Source organism: Lethenteron reissneri, chromosome 59 (genome assembly GCF_015708825.2).
Source record: "Lethenteron reissneri isolate LAM-NWPU_2019-01 chromosome 59, ASM1570882v1, whole genome shotgun sequence".
Lineage (NCBI taxonomy): Eukaryota > Metazoa > Chordata > Hyperoartia > Petromyzontiformes > Petromyzontidae > Lethenteron > Lethenteron reissneri.
The window spans coordinates 6,365,022-6,390,351 of record NC_083837.1 but is presented as its reverse complement, the minus strand read 5'-3'; the positions used below and the strand labels follow the sequence as shown (position 1 = coordinate 6,390,351).

The 25,330-nt window shown below is 48.0% G+C and overlaps 1 protein-coding gene across 2 annotated transcripts; it reads right to left on the bottom strand.

Annotated features, from left to right (window-relative positions):
* Positions 1–263: 263 nt before the first annotated feature.
* GUCY1B1 (guanylate cyclase 1 soluble subunit beta 1) lies at positions 264–25,068 on the bottom strand. Of its 2 annotated transcripts, XM_061575784.1 has the most exons (14): positions 24,933–25,068; positions 22,365–22,438; positions 20,886–20,986; positions 18,326–18,444; positions 17,603–17,800; positions 16,119–16,397; positions 15,104–15,220; positions 14,394–14,521; positions 13,885–14,082; positions 11,745–11,826; positions 9,258–9,413; positions 7,437–7,577; positions 5,833–5,987; positions 264–4,757 (listed from the first exon to the last, which is right to left on the bottom strand). In XM_061575784.1, the coding sequence occupies exons 1-14, from the start codon at positions 24,933–24,935 to the stop codon at positions 4,628–4,630; spliced, it is 1,881 nt and encodes a 626-aa protein (XP_061431768.1). In that variant the 5' UTR covers positions 24,936–25,068; the 3' UTR covers positions 264–4,627. The 2 variants fall into 2 exon arrangements, with proteins under 2 accessions (XP_061431768.1, XP_061431769.1); XM_061575785.1 differs by lacking the exons at positions 18,326–18,444; positions 20,886–20,986; positions 22,365–22,438; positions 24,933–25,068 and having other exon boundaries at positions 15,104–15,225; positions 17,603–18,317.
* Positions 25,069–25,330: the final 262 nt, after the last annotated feature.

The following is a 25,330-nucleotide window of genomic DNA, read 5'->3' as shown; positions in this document are numbered from 1 at the left end:
GTCTGCTGTTCGCTGCCTAGCACGGCAGTAGCCTATGGCACCTGTTATGCATGGTGGTCGCCACCCATCCAAGCACCATCTACGCTCAGCTCTGACCAACCACGGCTGCACTGCAACCACCGCCTAATGTATTTCCAATTTGGCTTCTGTGATTTGACAAAACATTTTGCGAGACACACTTTGTACAAATGACAAAATAAATCGAAATGTAACAAGCACATGTTTATTTCCATACATATATATAATCTTATACGCAATGAAGCTTCATGTACAATATAGAGTTATTTTGGTCCGACTAAATAAATCACGGTTGTGCTGTCATCGTGGGGGAATAAGGCCTTGTAAAATCATTGGCTGCTGCTACATCATCTGACAATTCACCCCCCCCCCCCCCGCTGTCCTGCCCAGTAATTTTATGTGTCACGATCCGTAGAGTCACATTCCAATTAATCCATTCTGTTTTAATCTCATTTGTATCATTGGATTCCTCTACGGCGCACCTCCGATTAGCACGGTTGGCTTTGTACGGTGCAAATGAACCGATGGGCTTGCGACTTCACTTCATAACACATCCCAAGGCCCACACGAACCCTTGCCGCCCCAACATTTTTCTTGCGGACAATATTAATTCCAAGTTTCATTTCGTGTAACCCAGGCGAGGACGAAAAGAGAAGGGGACAGTCTCCCTGGGAAAAGTATCTTTAGCCCCACACTAATCGGGCATGAGAGGGGAGGGAATGGTGCCGGATTATCCGAGGACCAAAAATAGCTACAAAAGTAGCTACATAAGTAGTAGCTACGGGCCCCGCACTTTTAAGGGCCCCGCGCTAAATGCTTTCAAGCTATCAATTTCGGTTCAGTGATTCTGAACTTGCTCTATTACTATAGTACTATACCGCCTTCAACTTTTATGAACGACTGGGTGTTTTAGGTTCGCGATTTGTCGTATTATCTGGCTGTACAGGAAATGAAAAATACAATTAGTTTACTATACAAGTTAAAAATGAGTGTTTTAATAATTATGTTTGAAATGATATTTAGGGCCCTTTTATAACAAATGCAAGAGGTCCCGCACTCGCTTCATCCGGCACCAGGAGGGAACGTTTTCGAGGTGAAAATATCGTCTCCGATTTGGCATGCTCGGTCGCCTCCGTCACGGTCCAACTCTGCCAGATTCGAAATTGACTCCGCGTTGACTAAATTGCGACTACAAGCAAAGACAAATTTCCCCCGTGGAGCCTGTAAACGGGCTGTTGGGGGGTAATTGCTGTTCGCGAGGAGCATCTTTGCAGGCCGGCACTGTGGCACACGAGGGTATGGGTTTCCAGCACCACGCCCGACCGCCTTTGTCTCCCCAGTGGCGATGACTTTACACACCGCACCAGGTACTCAATAAGGAAAAATCATTTCACGATTCCTGCTTTAGCCTAAACATATACAATGTTCGCATACAAGATATTTAAATAAGAATAATTCATTGATATTTAAATGCACGATTCGAATCGTGTCATAAATCTATTTCAATCCGTGAATCATCGCACGTGCGGTGAAGAAATGAAATGCAAACTGGACAATCGTTACGAACATCACTACGTGGATCAACTTCAAATGAAACACCCCATAAGTAAATCGTACAAAGCATTAATATAACAACATGGCTACTGCATGACCTGCGCGATAAAAAAGTCAAGTGCAGGGACTCCTCCACTTACGAACTATTTAGGTTCCAGATGTCTGTTCGTAAGTCGATTTGTTCGTAAGTCCAACTTTACTCCTGTCGATTTCAAACGTGTTGTACGGCATGTGCACTAAACATGGGGAATGGCTTTAAAAGTTCTATTATCTCCTGCATATGTAGATGCCACTGGTTCTTCACGTTCTGCCAATGTAGATGCCACTGGTTCTTCACGTTCTGCAGATATAGGTGCCACTGGTTCTTCACGTTCTGCCAATGTAGATGCCACTGGTTCTTCACGTTCTGCAGATATAGGTGCCACTGGTTCTTCACGTTCTGCAGATGTAGATGCCACTGGTTCTTCATGTTCTGTAGATGTAGATGCCACTGGTTCTTCACGGTCTGTGGATGTAGATGCCACTAGTTCTTCACGTTCTGCAGATGTAGATGCCACTGGTTCTTCACGTTCTGTAGACGTAGATGCCACCGCTGCCATCTACGACTCTCGGTCCGGACAGACAATTGTACATACGGGCAAGTTTGTTCGTATCTCTGAGAGTACTTAAGTCGAATGTTCGTAAGTAGAGGAGTCCCTGTCATTATTTACTCATCCATCCCGGAAAGACACAATGACTCATTGTACACATTTTCAGGAGGGTCCTACATTATTTTTTTACATTTTCAGTCAATGAACGATGAGTCATGTGTATTTCTGTGTGGGAGAAAAAACCGGAGTGCCCGGAGAAAACCCACGCACGCGAGGGGGCAACACTCTATCCCCCCGTAAAGATGGGGACAGATGCTGATAGGTCAACTTGCCACCACACGACACAGTCAATTAGTAAGGTTTGTCACGTGAACAAAGATGCCAATTAGTTACTTGTTGTGGGTTTACTCTCCAACACACAGCCGGTGTGTGCTGTACTAGTAGCGAATTGGCACGTTTTGTTTACATGACAAACCTTCCTAATTGGCTGTGTCGGGTGGTGGCTGGTTTATCGACACTGACATTTACGCGATCCAATCTAAAAAAACAGTTATATTATGGACAACTTTCTGCACTGCCTTCTGCTGGCGAGCCAGGGGTATGATACCTCGGGAAAGGAGTTTCACGACGGTTGTGCGATCGATCGACCAACCCTCGCCTCCACTGTTGGCACCTCTCGATTATCACGGTTGGGCCACGTACGGTGCCAAAGAAGTTCAACATTCGTTGATGCTTGAAAGATTTTCAAGAAGGTATCCGGCGCCGATTTTCCATCTGCAGCCTCTCTCCGGCACACAGTGGAATTTTCGCGTCGAATCTCAAGTTCAACGTGCGTACACCAAGGCCGTAGCCACGGAGTCAACATTGGGGGGGGACCAAATCTTCCAGGGTGTCTGGGGGTCCCAACCCAGAAAAAAAATCTAAATTTGAAAACTAATTTCCTACCTAAAATATTAAAAAATTCACTAACACATAGGATGGACTTTTTATTTATTTATTACAATAATGCCTAATAGTGCTCTGTTTTTACATTTCTTGTTTCATTGTATGTAATGGCAGAGATTAGGGATTAATAAAATACAACCATAACCACAATCATAGAAACATAAATCTATGCATTGTTATATGAAGACAAGTCCAGATATTGTGGTCAAGGTTTAGCAAATTGTTGTTTTTATTTACATAGCATAGCAATTTTTTTATAGCAATATATTGGGGGGGGGGGGGGACATTTTGAGCATATTTGAATATTGGGGGGGATGTGTCCTCCCCAATATATATTATAATTACGGCCTTGGCGTACACACACCATGCTAGAGTGGCAGGCACGGTGGCGGCTGAACTTGAATGTGGACGACGCGTTTAGTCGAGTCGGCTTTCCGGGGAGGATGGAGGTGATGGGAGAGGGACGGAGGGGAGGGGGGGGAAATTAAACATCGCGTGGTATCGTTTCAAACTGCCGCGCCGGGAGATAGGATCGAACCGGCGACCTCCCCGTTGCAAGTCCGTTGACGCTCCCCATGACGTCACTGTGGCAGCGCCCCCTGGGCAATTTTTTTTTATATAAAAACAATGATAATTATAATAATCTCTATTGACAAGAAAGAACACTTATATAATACAGTACAGCACTGAGTTGAGCACAAATATCGTATGCGATTACAATACTGGCAAAATAGACAGTTTTTAAGAATATAGAATAGATGGGAGGAGCAGTGGTGCAGTGTTCTATGAACCCAGCGAACTGTTTGCTTCCAGGCCGTGTCTCCCATTAGAGATGAGTGGAATCTGAACCAGTTATGGGCCCACCCACTCACCCCGCCACCACTTCACCAACCTGCGCTGACCTGCATCGTGAAGCATCGTCCAACAAATCCCCATGAACTCGAAGAGGGGGGAGTCTCACACAGACCATCGTCGTCGTCACTGTCATCATCACCATCACGACTCTCAAGACAAAACAGTCTCACAACTCTCGTCTCGACGCGATCCACGAACCCACCCTCAGTCATTGGCCTCTACAAAACGCACGAGGATAGCAAAGGGGACACTCTAATAGCCCCTTTCCACTTGCACGTGTGAGCCGTGCCAGCAGGGGGTCAGCACGGTATGGGTGGTTTTCCACTGCGCATTACCGACCCACGCTACACCGGCCTCACAGGACCACGTGTGAGTCTGGCTCAGGCCCAAGCCGCGCTAGGGGTGGGGCTAGTGACATGTGCAGGCACGACGCCTGTCAGTGTACAACTCCGCGTTGGCTACATGCGTCTCGACGTCGCGAATTGGGGGTGACGTAAGCGGCACGGCTCGGCTTGCGCGGTGGAATAGCAGCCCACGCTCCCTGACCCGGCGCCAGCACGGCTCGGATACGCAAGTGGAAAAAGAGATAGAAATACTGCAAAGACGATGGGCTAGGGTGCCGAGTGGACTTGCTCGATGTATTCTCTGTGCAGGGGTGAACGCGTCTAGGCTTCGCTGGGGGGTACTCGGGACAAAAACCAGACGCCCATGGGTTCCTTGCGCCCCTTCATGGGCACGGGGCCCCGGTGCTGGAGCAGGAAGTCGGGGTCGCTGTTTTCTGGGGTCATGAGGCAGCTGCGGAAGGCAACAGCGGCGGCAGCGATGAGCGACGTAAGCGAATGTGAGCTTCATGTGAGTGCCATTGTGATGATTGCAGCAGTGAATGCGCGATCACGATGTGTGTAATTCTAATGTCAGCGGGTGAGTATTTGAAACTGCTTTTTGTGTGTTTAGTTTGTCGTCCTTCCCCGCACCACCGATTGCCATGGTTGGTTACGTACAGTGCGAAATAAGTTTTAACATACATACGTGCATGATGCCAGTCGGTGAGTGTGATAACAGTGGTGAGTGTGATGTCTGTGGTGAGTGTGCTGTCTGTGGTGTGATGTGCATGCGATGCCGATGTCGGTGGGTGAGCATGATGGTGCAGTTGAGAGTGATGACGATGTGGTGGTGGCGAGTGTGACGTCGGTGATGAGCGTCATGGTGGAGGTGACGAGTGCGACGTGGGGGGGGGATGAGAATGTCTACATGCACGCGTAATCGTGGCGGCAGCTATGACCGCCGAGTCAATGGCAAAAGCGACGCTGCTCGTGGACACGACGTCGGCCGTGGCGGCAGATGCCGACCGTGAGTTCGGTTGTCGGTGGCGAGAGTCGCAAAAGCGGCGACTGTCTCGTGCGCGTCACGGGCGCGACACGAGCAGCGACAACGGCGACAGCGCTGCCAAGTCCAAATGGCGCCATGCCGAGAGCGTTCAGCACGTACGTTGAACTTCTCGTGCACCGTACGTAGCCAACCATGCTTATCGGAGACATTGCGGCTATCGCGATTTTCACCTGAAGACGATGGCTTGTGTTGCTATCGAAACGTCGTGATTTATTTAGTTTTATTTCTACCTACGTGACTTTACCGAAAGAACCAAAGAGTATGGATCCCTGCAGTCACGAAAGCTTCAAATCAAGGTTAAAGACTGATTGATGATGGAAGGATGTTCAGGAGGGGATGACGGTGATTTCTCAAGGGTGATGTATTTGCTGCTGCTGTGGTCGAGGAGGAGGAAGTGTTGGTGGTGGTAGTGGTGGTGGTGCTGTTGCTGGTGTCGGCGGTGAGCGATGGTGAGTGGTGCTGGTGGTGGTAAGTCCGCTACCGGTAAGTGTCCTCGGACACGTTGATTTTCCCCGGCCGTCCCGTCGTCTCGGTCCTGCTCGTCAGGTTCACCGTGTTGCCGAAGAGGCAGTACCGGGGCATCCTCTGTCCGATCACCCCGGCCACCACCTCGCCGGAGTGAACGCCAATCGTTATCTGTCACGCGAGCCCCACCACACACGTCACCGCCACCGCAGAAGCATTCGTACACTCGTTGAACCCCAGCGCGGGCTGGCGACATTGCCGGACGCCCTGGTTACTACTGCAGGTACTCTATGTTAACGCGGTGGACATTGAGAAAACTGGTGACGTTATTCGAACAAAGGGTAGGCCGTTAAACTAAACTATAAAACTAAACTAACAAACCATTTTTATTTTACCAGGTGAGGCCCACTGAGTAGCTCGTTTTCGGAAGTGGCCAGGCTTTCATAAATGATAGCTCAACAAAGTGGCTCATCATCACGTGGAAATGTATATCAATCAAATACTTTAAAACGCGTGATGTTGATTATAAATGTGTAGGGAGAAAACCGGATGATCTGGATAAAAATCCACGCGAGCACGGGGAGAGAGACATGTAAACCTCAAATATACAGGCGTCAGGGGTCGGGATCGAACCCTTGGCTTCCTGCATGCCAGTTAAGGGAGTTAAGATCTCACCACCGTGAGCTCTCTCCTCTCCCATGCCTTATATCCTCTTTCAGGACCCCTCCTAGCAGCTTCTCTCAACAGTTAACAACTTAAACCAAACTCCCGCCCATCAAACGCTCGTTCGCTAGACCAACAGACCCATCGATCATCAGTCGCTGTTTCGCCTGACCAGTCAGGATCTTCCCGAGAAAAACACTCAGCCAAAGGGCAATGACTGACATTTCTACAGTACCGTCTTTAACGTCTTGTTACACAAGCGCTGTCTAGGCACCAACCTGCTTAGCTTGTGAGGCCCGACGGGATCCACATTGGCCTCACCCAGTAAATGAGAAGAATCGGGATCTTCACTCAGCCTGAATAAATCCGATGAGCTACGGCGCTATTTTCTCACAGATGCCCAGTTGGGGCACGGGGTCAGAAAGTGACAACGAACAAACAGAACACAAACACGACAGGAGTGCAAAGTATAGGAAAGATAAGCAGATCACTAAAAATTAGGAACTAAAATAGATTTAAGTTTTTCAGTTCAAATCGCATAAATACACCGATTCCTAAGCTTGCACAAGGCAGCACAACAACGTCAAGAACAGTCCCAGACCACACGAAGACAACACAGCAGTAGTCCCTCAATACAATTGCACATTGACATTGGACAATCGGTACTTACACGGGTAAGGATGAGAGTTACAATTCACATTGACAAACGCGGTTGTGTCCGGCACTAATCCACTGCTTCAGGATACTTTTCGAAGGAAGATGTTACGATGTTCAGGGAGAAAGGAAACAGCGGTTGTTTCAAGACGTTGGCTCTGAAATGGCAAAGGCTTAGTCACCTCCTCCTACTAAATAGGGAACACCCCTCTCTCCATTTCTCTTTCTCTCTCGCTTTCTCTCTCCATTTCTCTTTCTCTCTCTGTTTCTCCCCGGCACCACCCAGACCCCCGCGCGGCTCACCTGCACGGCCTTCCCGTCCACCGTCACGCGGCCCGCGCTGTCGATCATGTCGAGCGCCAGGCGGCACACGGAGCGAGCGTGGTGCGGGCACGGCTCCGGCAGTCCGCTCACCGTCATGTACTTGTCTCCCACCGTCTCCACCTGCCACGCAGAATCCACCACCACAGTCGTCGTCAATGGCAGCAACAGCAGGATCTGGCTTTAGGAGACATAGGGGAAGCTTTGAGATTTCTCTTCGGTGGCCAAAGCACTTTTAAATCTGGATGGAAATCTCATTTCTTTGGGGCTGAGCTTTGTGTTTAGTTTGTTGTCCTTGCCCGCGCCTCCGATTAGCACGGTTGGCTACGTACGGTGCGAATCAAGTTCAAAATCCACACTGTCCATAGACTAACAATACCCATAGACTCAACACTACCCATAGACTAACACTGCCCATAGACTAACACTACCCATAGACTAACACTACCCATAGACTAACACTGCCCATAGACTAACACTGCCCATAGACTAACACTACCCATAGACTCAACACTGTCCATAGACTCAACACTACCTATAGACTAACACTACCCATAGACTAACACTACCCATAGACTAATACTGCCCATAGACTAACACTGCCCATAGACTAACACTACCCATAGACTCAACACTGCCCATAGACTAACACTGCCCATAGACTAACACTACCCATAGACTAATACTGCCCATAGACTAACACTTTCCATAGACTAACAATACCCATAGACTCAACACTGCCCATAGACTAACACTACCCATAGACTAACACTACCCATAGACTAACACTGCCCATAGACTCAACACTGTTCATAGACTCAACACTGCCCATAGACTCAAAACTGTCCATAGACTCAACACTGCTCATAGACTCAACACTGCCCATAGACTCAACACTGCCCATAGACTCAACACTGCTCATAGACTCAACACTGCCCATAGACTCAACACTGCCCATATACTCAACACTGCCCATAGACTCAACACTGCCCATAGACTCAACACTGCCCATAGACTCAACACTGCTCATAGACTCAACACTACCCATAGACTCAACACTGCCCATAGACTCAACACTGCCCATAGACTCAACACTGCCCATAGACTCAACACTGCCCATAGACTCAACACTGCTCATAGACTCAACACTGCCCATAGACTCAACACTGCCCATAGACTCAACACTACCCATAGACTAACACTACCCATAGACTCAACACTGCCCATAGACTAACACTACCCATAGACACTGCACCTCAAATTATCACGGTTGGCTATGTACAATGCAAAACGAATTTCAACGTAATTCCATATAAAGCCTTCGTCTTAAATTCTGGACAATTATCACCTTGTAGACCTGAAGATGAGGGTTTGGGCCAGGGTCAGGGTCTCGCCTTGTAAACATCAGGGTCAGGGTCTCGCCTTGTAGACGTGAGAATGAGGGTTCGATCTGGAGTCAGAGTCAGGGCCTTGCTTTGTAGATGTGAGGGTTCAAGCCGGGGTCAGGGTCAGAGTCTCGCATTATAGATGTGAGTGTGAGGGTTTGAGCCGGGATCAGGGTCAGGGTCTCGCCTTGTAGACATGAGTGTGAGGGTTTGATCTGGGGTCAGGGCCTTGCCTTGTAGATGTGAGGGTTCGAGCCGGGATCAGGGTCAGGGTCTCGCCTTGTAGACATGAGTGTGAGGGTTCGATCTGGGGTCAGGGCCTTGCCTTGTAGATGTGAGGGTTCGAGCTGGGATCAGGGTCAGGGTCTTGTAGTTGTGAGTGTGAGGGTTCGAGCTGGGATCAGTGTCAGGGTCTCGCCTTGTAGACGTGAGGGTTGCGACGAGGGTCGGTGAGGCAGTCGAAGCGCGTGTAGAGGTCGTTGAGGAGCCTCACGATCACCATGGCCCCCGTGGCGGTGGCGTGATGTGAGCACACCTCCTGGAAGCGCACGATGCCGCTGAACAGCACGGTCACCTGCACGCGGGTAGAAACGACAAATGTCTCCCCACGTGTGACCTGCACAGGCTGCGGGAGCAAGTGCTGTTAGCGAGTGCCTATTAAGGCCGGTATGGCACACGAGCGGGCGGTGTGTGCCCGGCCTCCGCCTTTGTCAACAGAGATGTTCACGCACTGTACCAGGTACTCATTTAAGGCTGACCCAAAATAGCGATCGCCCCGATACCATCTCAGATTTCGATCGCAGCTGTGTATTAGCCTTAGCCTCGGCGTGGTAGTTAGCGCACGGCGCTACAGATCTGGTGGCCTGAGTTTGATTCCTGGCCGCAGTTAACAGTAGTGGTGAGTGATATCTGAACTGATCCTGGGACACCGACACTCACCAGTGTGGTCAAGTATTGCCAAACAGCTGGCATGGAGAGGCTTTCACCCATGAATGGATTGACAAAGAGTAATACATGTACACAACACCAACATCAATCTTACATTTTTCTTGAGCTGAAAATGCAATTCAACAACAGTAAAACCTGTGTGCAGGCCGGAAATAAATTATATTACACTCAGATAAAAATAAACTAAGGTTTTTTAAACAGTAAAGCACAACAGGAATTCTAGCATAATTTGCAAGTTGAGATTAATCATCAATCTTGGGTATATTCTGCATGTGGTGGCAAGATTTTAAATACCTTTCCGGGTATACGGGAGGTCGTGGGTTCAATCTCAACCCTGACGCCTGTATATTTGGAGTTTGCATATTCGTGTTGATTTTTCTCCGGGTCCTCCGGTTTTTCTCTCAACATTTAGAATCAACATCACGCGTTTACAGTATCTGGCTGCTATACATTTCCACGTAAAAAGCCACTTCGTTGCAAGTTCATTTGTAATAGCTAGGTCGCTTCTGAAAAATAGCTATATTGCTCGGTGGGCCTTACCTGGTAAAATAAAAAAGAGTTTAGTTTAAAATTTCACAAAAACAGGACTATCCTGGCCGCGTCGGAACGTCTTGGTAGCGTCAAAGTCCAACCTGCCAGCTGCCTTGCTAATTCGCGTAAGGCACCGCAGTGCCGAGGAGATCTAAACTACCTCGCCTGTATGCAGGAGGTCGTGGTTTCGATGCCGACCCTGACAGTTACTGTATATCTGGAGTTTGCGTGTCTCTCTCTCCCTGTGGTCGCGTGGATTTTTTCTACGGGTCTCTAGTTTTTCCCTTCACATTTAGAAACAAGTGTTTAGAGTATTTGGCTGCTATACATTTTCACGCGATAAGCCACTTCCTTGAGGAATCATTTGTGGCCAGGTTGCTTCTGAAAAAGAGCTACATAGCTGAGGGGGCCTTACCAGTTAAAATAAAAAATAGTTTAGCATGAACTAGTTTAGGATGTTTACTCCTGACATGCTTGGATTTCAATTAAAATTTATTCCCATATGCAATAACAGCGCTTACAGGTACCCCTTAATACATCACGCATCAACATTAGAGGTGTATAGACAACATATTTGTTATTTAATTGTCACTTTTACATAATTCCGTTCACAAATTGTTATTTTTTATAATTGTGATGCAACAAATTAAAACCATACATCAATGAATGCAGCGTGAAGCTAAGGGATCAATGCAAATACCTGTAGATCAATTGTGGCAGCTGCTATACATTTCCACATTTTAGAAACAACGTGCGCTTAAGAGTATTCGGCTGCTATAAGTTTCCACATGATGATGAGCCCACTTGGTTGAGCTATCATTTAAAGTGGCCAGGTCACTTCTGACTAAAGAGTAACTGCATAGCAGCTCAGAGGGGCCTTCTTGCCTGGTACAATAAAAACATAGTTTTTATCGTTTAGTAAAAAAAAATTCTATTGAGGCAATGTGCGGGCCCGATACATCACGTTATGATGCACGCACACACACACCGCCAACATTAAGCCAAACCGGTTGTGAAAAGCAGATAGGGAATGGGCTCGCTGCCCCAAACCATACTGGCTCTCACCGAAACGGGACAGGGTAACTTTACTTTTTAAGTAAGAGGGAAGGGATGACAAGGGGGGGAGAGAGAGAGGGATATAACCAAAGCACGCCTGATATAAAGAAATAAAAACACAAGAGGCGACCCAAACGAGAATGGTTTCTTTCCACCTCTCCGATTCCGACTCCCGTATAATTTCCAGTGGCTATGCCCCTTATCCTCGGTCAATGTCTCCCGACCCCTCCATCCTGCTTAACTTATTTCAGCTGTTGTATAAGGGAGGACCATCTGGCCTCGAATTTCCCCCTCCTTTCCCCGAGAGCTTATATAGTTTTGTTTGTGTGTGTGTATGCGGAGAGTGGAGTCCGCGCGCTGCAGAGCTCACCTGTGTGTACCTGCGCGCCGGCACGGGCCGCTTGTGACGCAGCTCGTTTGCCACGGATGGAGGCAGCACGGAGTAGAGGAGCCTGCGACCAGCCACCCAGAGTGCGACGCGGGGGTTTAACGCAGCGCAACGTGGCCACAGGGTACAGCGACCAAATCGCTCGGAACAGAATCAGCAAAATATATAATCTATTTTTTCCTGCAGTCACGAAAGTTTCAAATCAATCTATTTGGTGTTTGAACATCTTAACACGCATCCTGTTTAATTTTTATTGTTTTCATACTTTGATAATGGAAAAAAGGTCCCATGATATAGCTGCTCACCCCGAGCTATAAATGCTCTGATACGCCCATTATATTTGTGCTGTTCGCCTTTTGGCGTTCTCTGGTCTGACACTGGTGGTGAGACTAGGCCATAAAGAAAACTCTCTTTGGAGTAGGCCAATCAGTTTCAAAGACAATGCGTACATTATTATCCGAGCACGTTTGTTTGCATGTTATTGCCACAAGTATGTATGGTTAATGCATAGATTATTCTTCGCAAAAGGTATAATCTATTTGGTGTTTGAACATATTAACACGCCTCCTGTTTTACTGCCAGAAGGGGTAAACCTACTCTAATTTTTCATACTTTGATGCTGGCAAAAGGTCCCATGATTTAAAATCAGAATCATCGGAATATTTACTTATACTGGGGGAGGAATCCGGTGAGCTACAAAAATCTATTTGAACAGATGTCCAGTAAGGGTCACGGGGTCAGAACGTTACAACAACAAACAATTCGGAAGGCCATAAAACCTCGGTGGTCTAGCAGCCGAAGGTTTTAGAGAGAGCTGCTTGGTCAGTTCGACTAGAGAAGTCGAATTAGTGATGATATTGTTGGTTTTCGTGGCTAGGTGGTTGGTGGGATCTGGTACAGCTGCCATCATTAAGAAGGTCCTGCATTTTGTTGTTGTAAGTGGTTTTATCCATGATGACAGTGGCATTGCCCTTGTCGGCTGAGAGGATGACAATGTCATCTCTCTTTTTTAATTGAGCGAGTTTTAAACGCTCGTCCTTGCTGATGTTTCTAATGGGTTTCTTAGCGTTTTTGAAAAAAGTATCGATTTCAGATCTTGCAACGTCTGCCGGGATGTGTCCCAAACCTTTGAGGGCTACGTCGACCTGGGCAATGATACCATCTTACCAGGTAACCCCACTGAGCTATCAGCTTCTTTTGTAGAAGCGACCTGGCCACAAGTGATAGCTTGACGAAGTGGCTTACCACGTGGAAATTTATAGCAGCAAAATAATCTAGATGAGATAACGCTTGCGAACCTGTGAGATCTCGGAAGCTAATCAAGGATAATCCTATTCTTTGGTTCTTTTGGTAAAGTCACGTAGAGAGAGAAAATAAAAGTAAATAAAAGAAAAAACTATGACAGTTCGATCACAATATAAGCGATCGTCATCAAGAGGAAACAAAAAAATGATGATCGCTTATGTTGTGATTGGAACGTCGTAGTTTTTATTTGATTTACTATCATTTTTTCTATCTACGTGAATTTACCGAAAGAACCAAGGAATATGAATTCCTGCAGTCACGAAAGTTTTAAGTCGACATTTAAGGATGATCCTGGATAATAAACGAATGTGTAACCACCACCACGCACAAACAGGATGCTATAGGCTGTGGGACACTATGTTACGGGCAACAGAGGGCAGTGCAGCATATCCCTCATTGTGCTGTACCTCTAAGCTCCCCGCATTCAACAACCTGCGCCGAGTGCCGCAGTCACCTCAATGGGGCGTTTACCTCCTGGGTCGATTGCTGGCCACGGCCATCATCAGCGGTGATATATTTAACGCAATCTAACCCCCAAAAAAATCAACTTTACTATGGATAATCTGAACCAGCTCCCGGGGTCTCTTTCCAAGTCGACTCGGCCTTAGAGGAGTCTCCGGCGAATTTTGTTTGACATCGGCGGTGGGTGGGAGAGACAAAGGCGGCCTTCGGCCCCCGACGCTGGCCACAACACCCTCCGTCCGTGGCTCGTGCCGGGCTTCGTAGGCGCTCGCTAACAGCCGTGTGGGGAGGGGGGGGGGGACTTGTGTCTCCTTGTCTCCGCGTGCGTGTGTGCGTCCGAGTGGACGTCTCGCACCGGTCGGTCTTTTTCTTCTCGTCGTCGAGGGCGCGCAGAGCGTGCTGCAGCCGGTCGGTGAGCTCCTCCAGGGCGGCCGTCAGCCGGTACTCCTCGCGGAAGTGCTCGCCCAGCAGCACCAGCTCGCGGCTCGCATCGTGCAGCGGCAGGTCGCTCAGGCACAGCCCGCGGCGGAGCAGCGCGCTCAGGTTCATCACGCTGGCGCCCGCCACCGGCAGGAGGAGCGCCACCGTCGCAAAGGGGGGGGGGCATCGGAGGGCGGCAGACGTGGTCGCATTACAGACACCGCCGGTGCCGCCACCAGTAACTACGGTCACCGCCAACGCCACCACCATCATCGCTGCTAACATTATGACCACCACATTCGGCCACAACCGCCACCACCAGCAGCAGCACTATCACAACCAGCAGCACAGGTTGAAGAATTAGAGCCACCACCACCGACGATGATGGTGCTGATGACTACGATGGTGGCCATGAGGATGATGTCGTTGTTATAACCCGCTCACCTAGGTGAGCAAAGGAAGAGCAGGTTCTGAGCCTCGGGCAGGTGCACCATCTGCCCCTTGAGTCTCAGGCTCCCCACTTCATCCTCGGACAGCTCACTGTCATCAGGGCCCACGGACAGAACCCCTTCCTGTGGGCGACGACCACACACAGCCCCAGTGACCACACGCAGCCCCAGTGACCACACCTGGCCCACGCATAGACGTGAACATTCATTGCGTGCAAGACACCCACTTTTAATGTCATTACAGCAAAGCACAAATCGCGACCGAGCGATCTAACGTTCTGGATTAAGGCTCCAGTATTTTTGGAGGCGTGGGTTTCAATCCCACCGCTGCGTGGAGTTTTGAGTTTATCGAACATAACTTGGATATACGAAATTGGGCGGGGTTTACCGAGGGAGGGGATGCCAGCTCACTGTGTGTCCTGGTTGAGCCTCCGATAAATGTTGCAGCTCTAATTATGTAATTGACAACCCTAGATCGATAATGGAGTTGCTGACAATTTGATTTCAACTCTTGAAAGCGTCTCAAGAACAATTTTGCATCGGATTGAGTGACAGATCTCGGTAACGGTCTCTTTCGGCCTGCCAACATTGCTCCGGCTCCACGTCCCCAGCGGCCTGAACGACCGCCTCTTGGGTTCATCGCTGTTACAATGAAACGTCAATAAGAGAGCAGTGGGCATTATCGCTTGGGTTGGCGGTACCGACCTTGGTGCGCAGCACGAAGACGGTGTTGATGTGGGAGAGGATCCCGTTGAAGGTGAACTCCATGTGCGGTCGAACGAGCGAGAACACGGACAACAGATTACAGCTGCCGGGCTGCAACTGCACTGACACACAGAGACAAAGATCCCCCGCATAGCCTTAACATATGGTTGGGGCAAGTGCTGTTAGCTGAGCACCTATGAAGGATTGCATGGCACACGAGGAGGTGGGTAGCCAACACCATTCCCGGCCGCCTTTGTCTCCCTAGTGGCGATGTTTATATACCGCACCAGATACTCATTTGAGACTGAGTAAAACTAGGGAAGGCCCAGGACCGATTCAGATAATCGTCACCGATGTTGGCCGTGAGCGAGGATCGAACCCGGGTCGCCGGGTTCGTAGCACAGCCCGCTAACCGCTACGCTATCGCACTGACACATGCGTGCACACGTACACACACATGGAAAACCAACGATGCCCCCATATAGCCATAGAGACTGTTGGGGCAATTTCAATGTGGCGGTCGAACGCAAGTAAGGGTGAGACGATCAACAACCCTTGCATGGGCGAGGGAATGCACGCGCGAAGATCTTGGGACCAGTCGCCACACCTGCCGAGCATTCGTTATGCGATCAGTGGCGCCACGGTGGCGAGATGTTAACTACCTCGTCTGGTTTACAGGAGGTCGTGGGTTCGATCCTGACCCTGACGCATGCCAGTATATTTGGAGTTTGTGTGTCTTTCTTGCGTGCCTCTCTTCCTGTGGTCGCGTGAATTTTTCTCTGGGTCCTCAGGTTTTTCCCTCCATATTTAGAATCAACATCACGCTTTTTCAGTATTTGGCGACTATACAATTCCAAGTGATGATAATCCACTTCGTTGAGCTATCATTTGTGGCCAGGTGGCTTCTGACAAAGAGCTACACAGCTCAGTGGGCCTTACCTGGTAAAATAAAACAAGTTTAGTTTTCGGTGAGGGGCAAGTCGAGAGCGGCGCTACTAACGCCGGCTGTCCTGACCTGCGGCAGCGCACGTGCGATCGCGTGTCCACACTGCGTGAGCACGAGCTCCGGATCGAACATCAGGTGGAAGGGGAAGGCGTCGCAGAAGGTGCTGGGCCCCAAGCGTGGCTGGCGCCTGGGGCCACGGGCCTGAGGTCCCTCCTCGGCCTCCTCGATCGACACCGCCCCTCCAATTCCACCGCTGCCGCCACCGCTGGCACCTCCGCCGCTGCTGCTGCCACTTTCCCGGATCATGAACTGCACGTGGTCTGAGTCTTCGCCCTTCTGGGTGACCACCTGGTGGATAGCGAGGAGAGCGAGAGAGCAAGACGGGACGAGCGGTGGTGTCAACCTATGGCGAAAAAAACCCACCAATGACCAAGCGAAATGGACCATCGTTTTTATTGTCGTAGCGTGAATTGTTCACGCAGTTCACTCGTTATTCAACATCGTTATCGTGATTAATTGTCCGGGCATATCAATTTAAATTGTCCTGTAATATTACTTTAAATCCAAAACCTGTAAAATTATGAGAAAGCCCATCACAACAAGAATAGGCGCGAGGCTAGAAACAAATATATTTTAGGTAACACTCGGCATGATGGGAGTTGTGCCTTCCTGCTGTTTGTGAGCAACACCTTTGTGTGTTGTTAAATCTACCCGCGTATTTCCACATTCCCATCATCTTGTTTTCTTCCCGTTATCATTATCATCGGCAAAGTCAATGTAATCGTCATCATCATCCTGAGCAACATCTAGAATCTAGATTTTAAACTAATTTCTTTATAACTGCTTTTTGTGTTTAGTTTGTTGTCCTTCCCCCAGACCACCAGTGAGCCGCGGTTGGCTACGTACGGTACGAATACAAAGCACACATTCGGCGTAGGTTGGAATCCTGCTGTTGTCGTATCCGGTGTACAGCTGCCAGTCCCCAGCTCACCGCACTCGATATAATGAATTGTGAAGCAGCCAGGGTGATTAATGATCCAGGAACTCGCCGATAGTTGGGGTTCAACATCCTGTACATCAAGGCCGCAATTATAATATATATTGGGGGACACACATCCCCCCCAATATTCAAATGTGCTCAAAATGTCCCCCTCAATATATTGCTATAAAATAGATTTCTGTTTATATGATTGTGGTTATGGTTGTACTTTATTAATCCCTAATATCTGCATTATTGTAAAAAATGCATTAAAAGTCTATGCTATATGTTAGTGATTTTGTTTTGTTTATTTTAGGCAGGAAATGAGTTTTTAAATGTAGATTTTGGGGGGGGGGGGGTGGGACCCCCAGACCCCCTGGAAGATTTGGTCCCCCCCAATGTTGACTCCATGGCTACGGCCTTGCTGTACACACAATCAAACCGACACTCGGCAGAGCAATCGGTCGCCTCGCCAATTGAATTAAAGCTCAGCTGGAGAGACGACCACGACCACTACGACGGTGCCATTCGTGGCCGCGACGACGCCCGCCCCCAGCCCCCCTCCCCTGCCGACCTCCATGTCGACGCTGGTCCCGAGCAGGCGGCTCGCGACGGTGCGCACGATGCCGATGACGATGTCCTCCAGCCCCTGGCGCTCCGAGTAATAGTGCAGCAGCAGAGCGCGCTCGCCCGGCACGTCCGAGCAGCGGAACGACGGCGCCCGCATGCCCGGGTACACCGTCGCCAGGTGGTCGTGCAGCGCGTCCAGGTTCTGCCCGATGGTCGGGATTGAAGGAAACGAGAGGCATCTCTGGTTTTCGTTCGGTTTAAGCAAAGCTTACAGCAGAATCAATTCAACGATGGAATTAAAAACTCAACAATGTTATTCACAGTAAAGGTGTATTTTTTGGGAGGGTTAAATCGCGTAAGTATAAATGTGTCGTTGAACCCTGCCACCACCCAACACGGCCAATTAGGCACGTAGACAATACGTGCCAGTTAGTTACAACATTAATATTTACGAAATCTAACCCCAAAAAATTGCTTTATTACGGATAATAATGCTCACGAAAGCCTACATGTCAAGAATATTTATTTACACAGGAAAGCCTCGCTGAGCCTCAAGACTCCTCTTCAAGAGGGTTCTGCCAAGTCTTCAAAGTAGAGGCGGCGATGATGCTCTGCGTTTCCCAATTGAGTAATTCTCCTGGGGTAATGGCACATTTTTTGCAACTTTGGACTATGTCACAGCATCTGCAACGTCCGCTACGAAGCAGCGTGCCTTGATTGTACCAACCTGCAGGAAGTCCCGGACGTTGGAGCCCAGCACTCGGAGGATGGTGTCGTACCCCGACTCCTGGCAGAACTCGACGAACATTTGCCCGAACGTGCGCAGGATCTCGCTAGATTCCACGCCTGCGGTACAGCGCACTCTGGGTCAACTCGGCCGCGAGAAAATGTGTTACTGGTGCCAGTGTTGATGGGCTGGGACTAAAAAAATAATCGGCACCAGGCATTTGTAAACACACACCGGCCAAAATTCGGGTTATGAAGTGAGATGGATTTGCGATGTAGCATATTCGCGTGATTTTGCCTTGTGACACTTATTGGCGCATTTGGGCTGGTCCAAAAAATCAAATGGAGGGCCGGTGTGGAATAATCTTTGGGGCAGCCGAATATGGGGACTCAATGCCAACTGGGAACATAAATAAGCAGTGAAGCGTATACGTTAGAGGTAATAAAATATTTTAATAATAAAAAAAAATTTTTTACTCTGATCACATTTTCAATTTGTTCACACAGACCGGGTCCATCGGCCCTCAGAATGGATCGGCCCACCAGGTATTTGCCCCATGGTGCTGCTGCCATATGGCCAGTTTGGCCGACCTGGTGCCCCGTGTGAACATCGACAGTCGGTCGGCAAAAGTGGCCAGGCCTGGTTCTGGCCGCACCGCCTCAGAGTGCGCCGTGCTCTCCTTCGTAGGTTCACCGCGAACAGCACTTGCCACAACTGTTTTTGTCTAGGCTAGTCTCTGCTGAGGTTTCAGTTATACTATGGGAACCTCATTTGCCAGTAAAAATATGATAATTGTTTTTTTACCCTTCTATCTGGCAACAAAACTGACACCTTTTTACAAGGAGTCATGTTTGCATAGACCGCAATACCTGCAGTCATAATACAAACAAAAGACATAACTCTGATAATGTGCACTGTCCTTGAAGTTGATTGGTCCACACCCGAGACAGCTTTCCTTAGAGCCTAGTCTCACATGGGTTGGACCAGATGACGCCAAAAGGCGCACAACTCAAAGACAATGCACCATCAGAGTATGAGAGCTCGGGGCAAGCATCTACACTATCCAACCCATGTGAGACTAGGCTCTTAGGAAAGCTGTCTCGGGTGTGGACCAATCAACTTCAAGGACAGTGCACATGATCAGTTATGTTTTTTGTTTGTATTATGACTGCAGGTATTGCGGTCTATGCAAACATGACTCCTTGTAAAAAGGTGTCAGCAGTTTTGTTGCCAGATAGAAGGGTAAAAAACCAATTATCATATTTTTACTGGCAAATGAGGTTCCCATAGTGTAGATGCTTGCCCCGAGCTCTCATACTCTGATGGTGCATCGTCTTTGAGTTGTGCGCCTTTTGGTGTCATCTGGTCCAACACCATGTGAGACTAGGCTCTAAGGAAAGCTGTCTGGGGTGTGGACCAATCAACTTCAAGGACAGTGCACATTATCAGAGTTATGTCTTTTGTTTGCATTATGACTGCAGGTATTGTGGTCTATGCAAACATGACTCCTTGTAAAAAGGTGTCAGTTTTGTTGCCAGATAGAAGGGTAAAAAACCAATTATCGAGGTTTCAGTTTCTAATGTGTGTCCACAATAGCTAGTCCCGGCGAGAGAAACTTGTGGGTCCCGTTACATAACAACAACGACGATACAGTACGAATGCTGACTGGTGGTCCCATCTCTTCGCATCCTCTGGCACCGCTATAAAAGGGAGCAGCCGTCCCCACGACGAGCTTGCACCCAGTGGTATAACCTTCACTAAGCGCATGCCTTGGCACATTTTTTATTTGGGCCACAGCTTATATCGATTTTTTTTCATAAAAAAATGGGCAGCTGAGATATTCACGAGAAAATGAATCGCCACTTTCATACGTTTCGTGTTCATCATAGGAACCAGTTCGATTTCCATGAGATTTATCCATTATTTATCACCGTGCATGATTCGCCGTCTGCATCGTGAGCGATGGAATTAATTTCACTCGAGAGCACATAAAGCAATTACCATCTGTGTGCATTGTGGCAGGAAAGATGTATTGTATCTGCACAGAGGCCAGTATAAGTAATGACCGACATTCAAATCTGTAAAAAGTCTAGAAACCCCATCTATAACAGATGAATATTACAGGCTGGGAAACTATAATCTTCAAACAACACACGCAGGAACGTGTACAAAGAGCACTCAGCCTTTGCGCGTGCAGTTCTTCAGGAACTGTTGATTGGTTATTGCATAACGCACAAAGGCTGAGTGCTTTTTGTTGCAGTAATCTGGTGTCAGCTTGTGAACGCCCCACATGCAGCTGTAAAAAACGAAACCTAGTTTTTATTTTACCAGGTAAGGCCCACTGAGCTGCCATGTAGCTCTAAACGCTTGATGTTGGTTATAAACGTGGAAGTAAAAAACTGGACGATGCGGATAAATATCCACACTTCAAACAGTTGTCAGGGTCGGGCTCGAACCCACGACCTCGTGTATACCAGGCGAGGTAGTTAACATCCCACCATCACTGCGCCCCTATAGAGAATTGGTGGTAGCATACGCAGCGTTGTGAACCGCAGCATACCGAGAACCTTGCTGGCTGCGGAGATGAGGTCGTACGTCTGGGAATCGTCGTAGATGAATCTGACGAGGAACTGCCCCTCCAGGTCCAACTGGGCTTCCTTCCTAAAGAGGCAAAGGCGACAATCTCTCACACTCGGTCCGGATTATGGTCGCCGCGGTGCCATTCGTTTTCACGATGCAATAATTATCGCGATAAAAGTTTTTTGTACAGTTTGTTCTCCTATAACGCGTAGTTTTCACGACGCGAATTGGATATGGATGTATTCGGGAACACATTTTTTTATAACCTCGGATGCGAATTTGATATAACGCGATCGAGTGAACGGAACTACGTCGCACGAGTAGGAATATGCGGTCGTATGGCTGCCTCGGCGTAGCATCACACAAGGCGTTGGGATGCTGCTGGATTCTTCTAGATGCTACCCACGCACCTCAGTCTTTGATCGGTCTGCATAAGCATCTCACGCGTTATCGTGAACTGCGCTTGACCTCTATATTACATATTATTTATTACATTATTATTCCATAATGCGGTGTTCTTCAGAAACGCAACTACCGCGTTATAGGAGAACAGACTGTACCTTCATAAATTGTATATATCGCAGTATGAGTTTTGCTGCACTGCAAGTACGAATACAAAAAACAGTCCTTTAGCTGGAGTTCGCTCAACACGTCCCTGCTGTAGGTATCTTAATCAGTGCAATTTACAAGCAGTTAGGCATGGCTCATTGTACACATGCTGTCAGTCACATGAGAAATCGCTACATAAACTAAAGACGTACCAGGTCACGTAACCAACTATGTTTGTCAATTACTTTGTAAGACGTTTTGCAAAGCAATGCTTTAACGGGAGTCCATCCAACAGCAAGTTCCTTAACGCTTTCCAACTCAGATTGCAATTCTTGAATGCATTTGCTCTGTCCGTCCGTCCGTTCATAACAGGGGTCCCACAATAAGTCCCGTGAAGATGATCCGATATAAACGACGGTGATTCTGCTGCTGCGTTGGCAGTGGGAGCCCACAAGCACAGTGTAACAACACAAACTCAACGCCTTCGTCGGTGACGTTTTAGGCAATGGCCCTTTCTTGTGCCACAAAGAAGAAGGGACATTGCTTCAAACATCGCCGATGACGTAATTTTATTTTTTGTAAGGCCACATTGTTATTTACGAATGTGTTGGGCTATTTATTTTTTTCCCGCCCCATCAACAATGAAGAATTCGTTTAAAATTGTGTTGCTTTTAGCCGAGGAGGGAAATTTAAAAAGAAACGGCAATATTGATGAAAGGCATGTTGTCGAAACCTTGGCGACGAATATATATAAACAACAACAAAGAGCACTAAAATAATTAGCGCTGCCATTGTGACAGGTGACATGGCGAGATGACAACACGCAAAGCCATCTCGTTGTGCAGGCCTGGAACCACGGTCGATCAGATGCCGTCAAAGTCACTGAAGGGCGATCGAAGTGGTGGATTACTTTATTTCCTCCCAGACGTCCTCTCCATACGTCCTCAGGATGAGCAGCTCCAGTGCGTGGTTCACAAACCCGTACTGCGAAAACAAGCGCGGCCGCGCTCCCATGTTACGCGGCCAAGTGGTTAAACACATTAAAACACACAAACACGTGAGGGAAGGGAGACAACCACGTAGGCGTCAAAACCACATTTCCATTTTGAATATAAAACATGCTTTAAATCCCTTTAAACTATTGTCATAAATATGCTAAATTCCTCTTGATATGCAAATTCCTTTGTCAATGCACCCTTCCCCCTCCAACCCAGCTTAAATATACGCTGCCAAGCGTGGTGGTGTTTCATTCAGACGCTGTCTTTCCGACAGACCTGTTCTTCGCCTGAGGACGGCTGCTTGCGTTGTGGCCGAAACGTCGTGAGAATTGTATTTTATTATGTTTTATTTTTATTATTTTGTTATTTCCCTTCTACGCCACTTTACCGAAAGAACCAAGAATATATTGTCATTGTAGTGCGTATTTAATGCGGTGCTGCACTCTGACGTTGTAGGTGTGTTGTTATAACAATTCTATATTTATTTAAAGTTGCGCATTTTGACGTGACGTCACATTTCTCAACCCGCCCCCTCGTCACACATCGTCACAAATGTCTGACCCCCCCCCCCCCCCCAGGTGCGTGACGTCATTTATGGACGGCCCCTAAAAACAGCGGAGCGTAAAGATGTCTTATCAGATATTAATACCAAAATTCCCCGCGACCACGACTGAACGACCAACCCCCCCGGATGCTTCGCGACATTGAAGGATAACCGAGAGCCATAACCACACACGGGAGCTGTTTAGTGTCATCGAGTAAGGGGGCGTCCATAAATGACGTCACGCACCTGGGGGAGGGGGGTCAGACATTTGTGACGATGTGTGACGAGGAGGGGGGGGGTGAGAAATGTGACGTCACTTAAAAATGCGCAACTTTAAATAAATATAGACAACACGTTCTACTTAATTAAATAGACTTTTTAATAAATGTTTTCTCCTACAACATCAGAGTGCAGCGCCACATTAACTACGCACTATAATGACAATAGTTTAAAGCGATTTGAAGCATGTTTTTTTTGGGGGGGGGGCAGAGCCTTGTGACGTCATATTTGAGGGGGGTCTGACTTTTTGTGACGCCGTGTGACGATGGGGGGGGGGGGGGTAAAAAATCGTCCAAAATCGCGTGACGTCATTTATGGACGGCCCCTAACGCAATATCGGCAACAGCGCCACGACTGCGGCTATCCGCGGGCATTGGAGACGCGCTCCCTTCAAGCATCGCATGCCTGTTGCAGCCACAGTGGTGGGAATTAACTCTCGGACATCTTTCCGTATCCTTTAACGTAATTCATGGAGCGCTTCAGAATGGTTCCATGGTGTGCGAATGAAATTGTGGAGATGAGGTGAATGAAATAGACGAGGGGGAACGATGTGGGGAGGGCGAGTCTGTGATGATGCGAGAATTTAATGAAAGCGAAAATTGATGACGGTAAATGACGATGGTGGACGGATTGAATGAATGGGGGTTAATGAGTGATAGCCACGCCATGGCAATATGAAGAGGGAGCAGTAACGGTGGTTGTGGTGGTGGTGGTTACGAGGGGGAGATTAAGGGGGTCGTGGGGTGAGCAACAGAACAATAAGTGAGGAGCGGAAAACTTGTGAATATCCAGCCTCGGAAACAATCATCTAGATATTCACAGCATAAGTGTCCGCATGCAGGGACGGATTACGTTTGATGGGGGTTCGTGTTCTGATAGCCTTGGGAGTCTGGAAAGGCATCTATTTGTGCAAATTCCATCCCGTTGCAATGTTACCACCACACATGCCCGATGATGACGAACACTGCACCGTTATTCCACCTCGGTTCACAGTATTCGTTATGTATTTTGTGTGTGATGCGTATGAATTGCAAAGCCAAATTAAATTTTAAAAAATGAACACAAGTTGTTACATTTTGGGCACGTAACCGGGTAGCAATAGGCATTGTGATGGTTTGGGTTGAAAAGAACAAATTGCCTAGGGCATGTATCACTATGGTATAGTATTGCAATTTAAAACCATTATTAAACTGGATGTGTGGATTTTGGTGGGCCCTCAAATTCCAAGGCCTCCGGGTTGCAGCCTCTCAAGCCCTTGTGTTCACCCAGCCTTGTCCGTGTCACCCTACCCTGTAGCAAACCCTCAATGCAGTGTAACAACAATAATTAATACTCTTTATTTAGCTGTATAATCGTCACTGAGCCTCAAGACTCATTTCACGATAGTCCTCCATTGTGGATAAATGGCCAATTCCTTTGCTCTAGACTGTTTTCCGTCTTATTATATTGTTTTATGGCTGGCTCGGCGTAGATCAGCGACCGCGCAAAATCAATCGAGGCTGGGCACATTTACATTTTTCGCATTCATTGAATATTCTCCGGTAGCTTGTCACTGTCAGCCTCTGACTGCAATTGGGGCCAAGCAGAACGCAGCACAAGGTAATCACGATTCACGTTAATCCATCGACGGTGTATGCGTAGCAGGATTCTGGCTCACCATGATTTGCTCCGCTGTCGTCGGTTCACGTTGCCGGAGAGAGCAGAGGACGGACGATGTCGCTTCTTGCTTCGCCTGGAGGCTGCTGCCACTGACCTCGGGATGGGGAGATTGTGGAGCAACGGGATCACGGAATGGGAACAACCACAGCCTCTGTATGAGATTCAGACACATGCTTGTGTTTTTTTTAATGCAGCCGTTGCCAAAATGCCAGGGACTGCAATACCGGCTCTGACAGATGGATTCGTATATTCTACACACGCCTTCATTATTATTAAACCCTTGTGTATAATAACGAATTGTAAAGTCAAATGAACATTTAAATGAGCACAAGTTGTTTAATTTTGGCACGTAACCGGTAGCAATATACATTGTGATGGTTTGGGTTCAAATAATTA

What these genes read in the sequence shown, in the direction of transcription:
- GUCY1B1 (XM_061575784.1), bottom strand. An exon ending in GACGTCTGGGAGGAAATAAA is followed by an intron (nt 20,987 to 22,364) that starts GTAATCCACCAC and finishes TTGCCTCTTTAG; the next exon opens with GAAGGAAGCCCAGTTGGACC. An exon ending in TGGACGGGAAGGCCGTGCAG is followed by an intron (nt 5,988 to 7,436) that starts GTGAGCCGCGCG and finishes CTCGCGTGACAG; the next exon opens with ATAACGATTGGCGTTCACTC.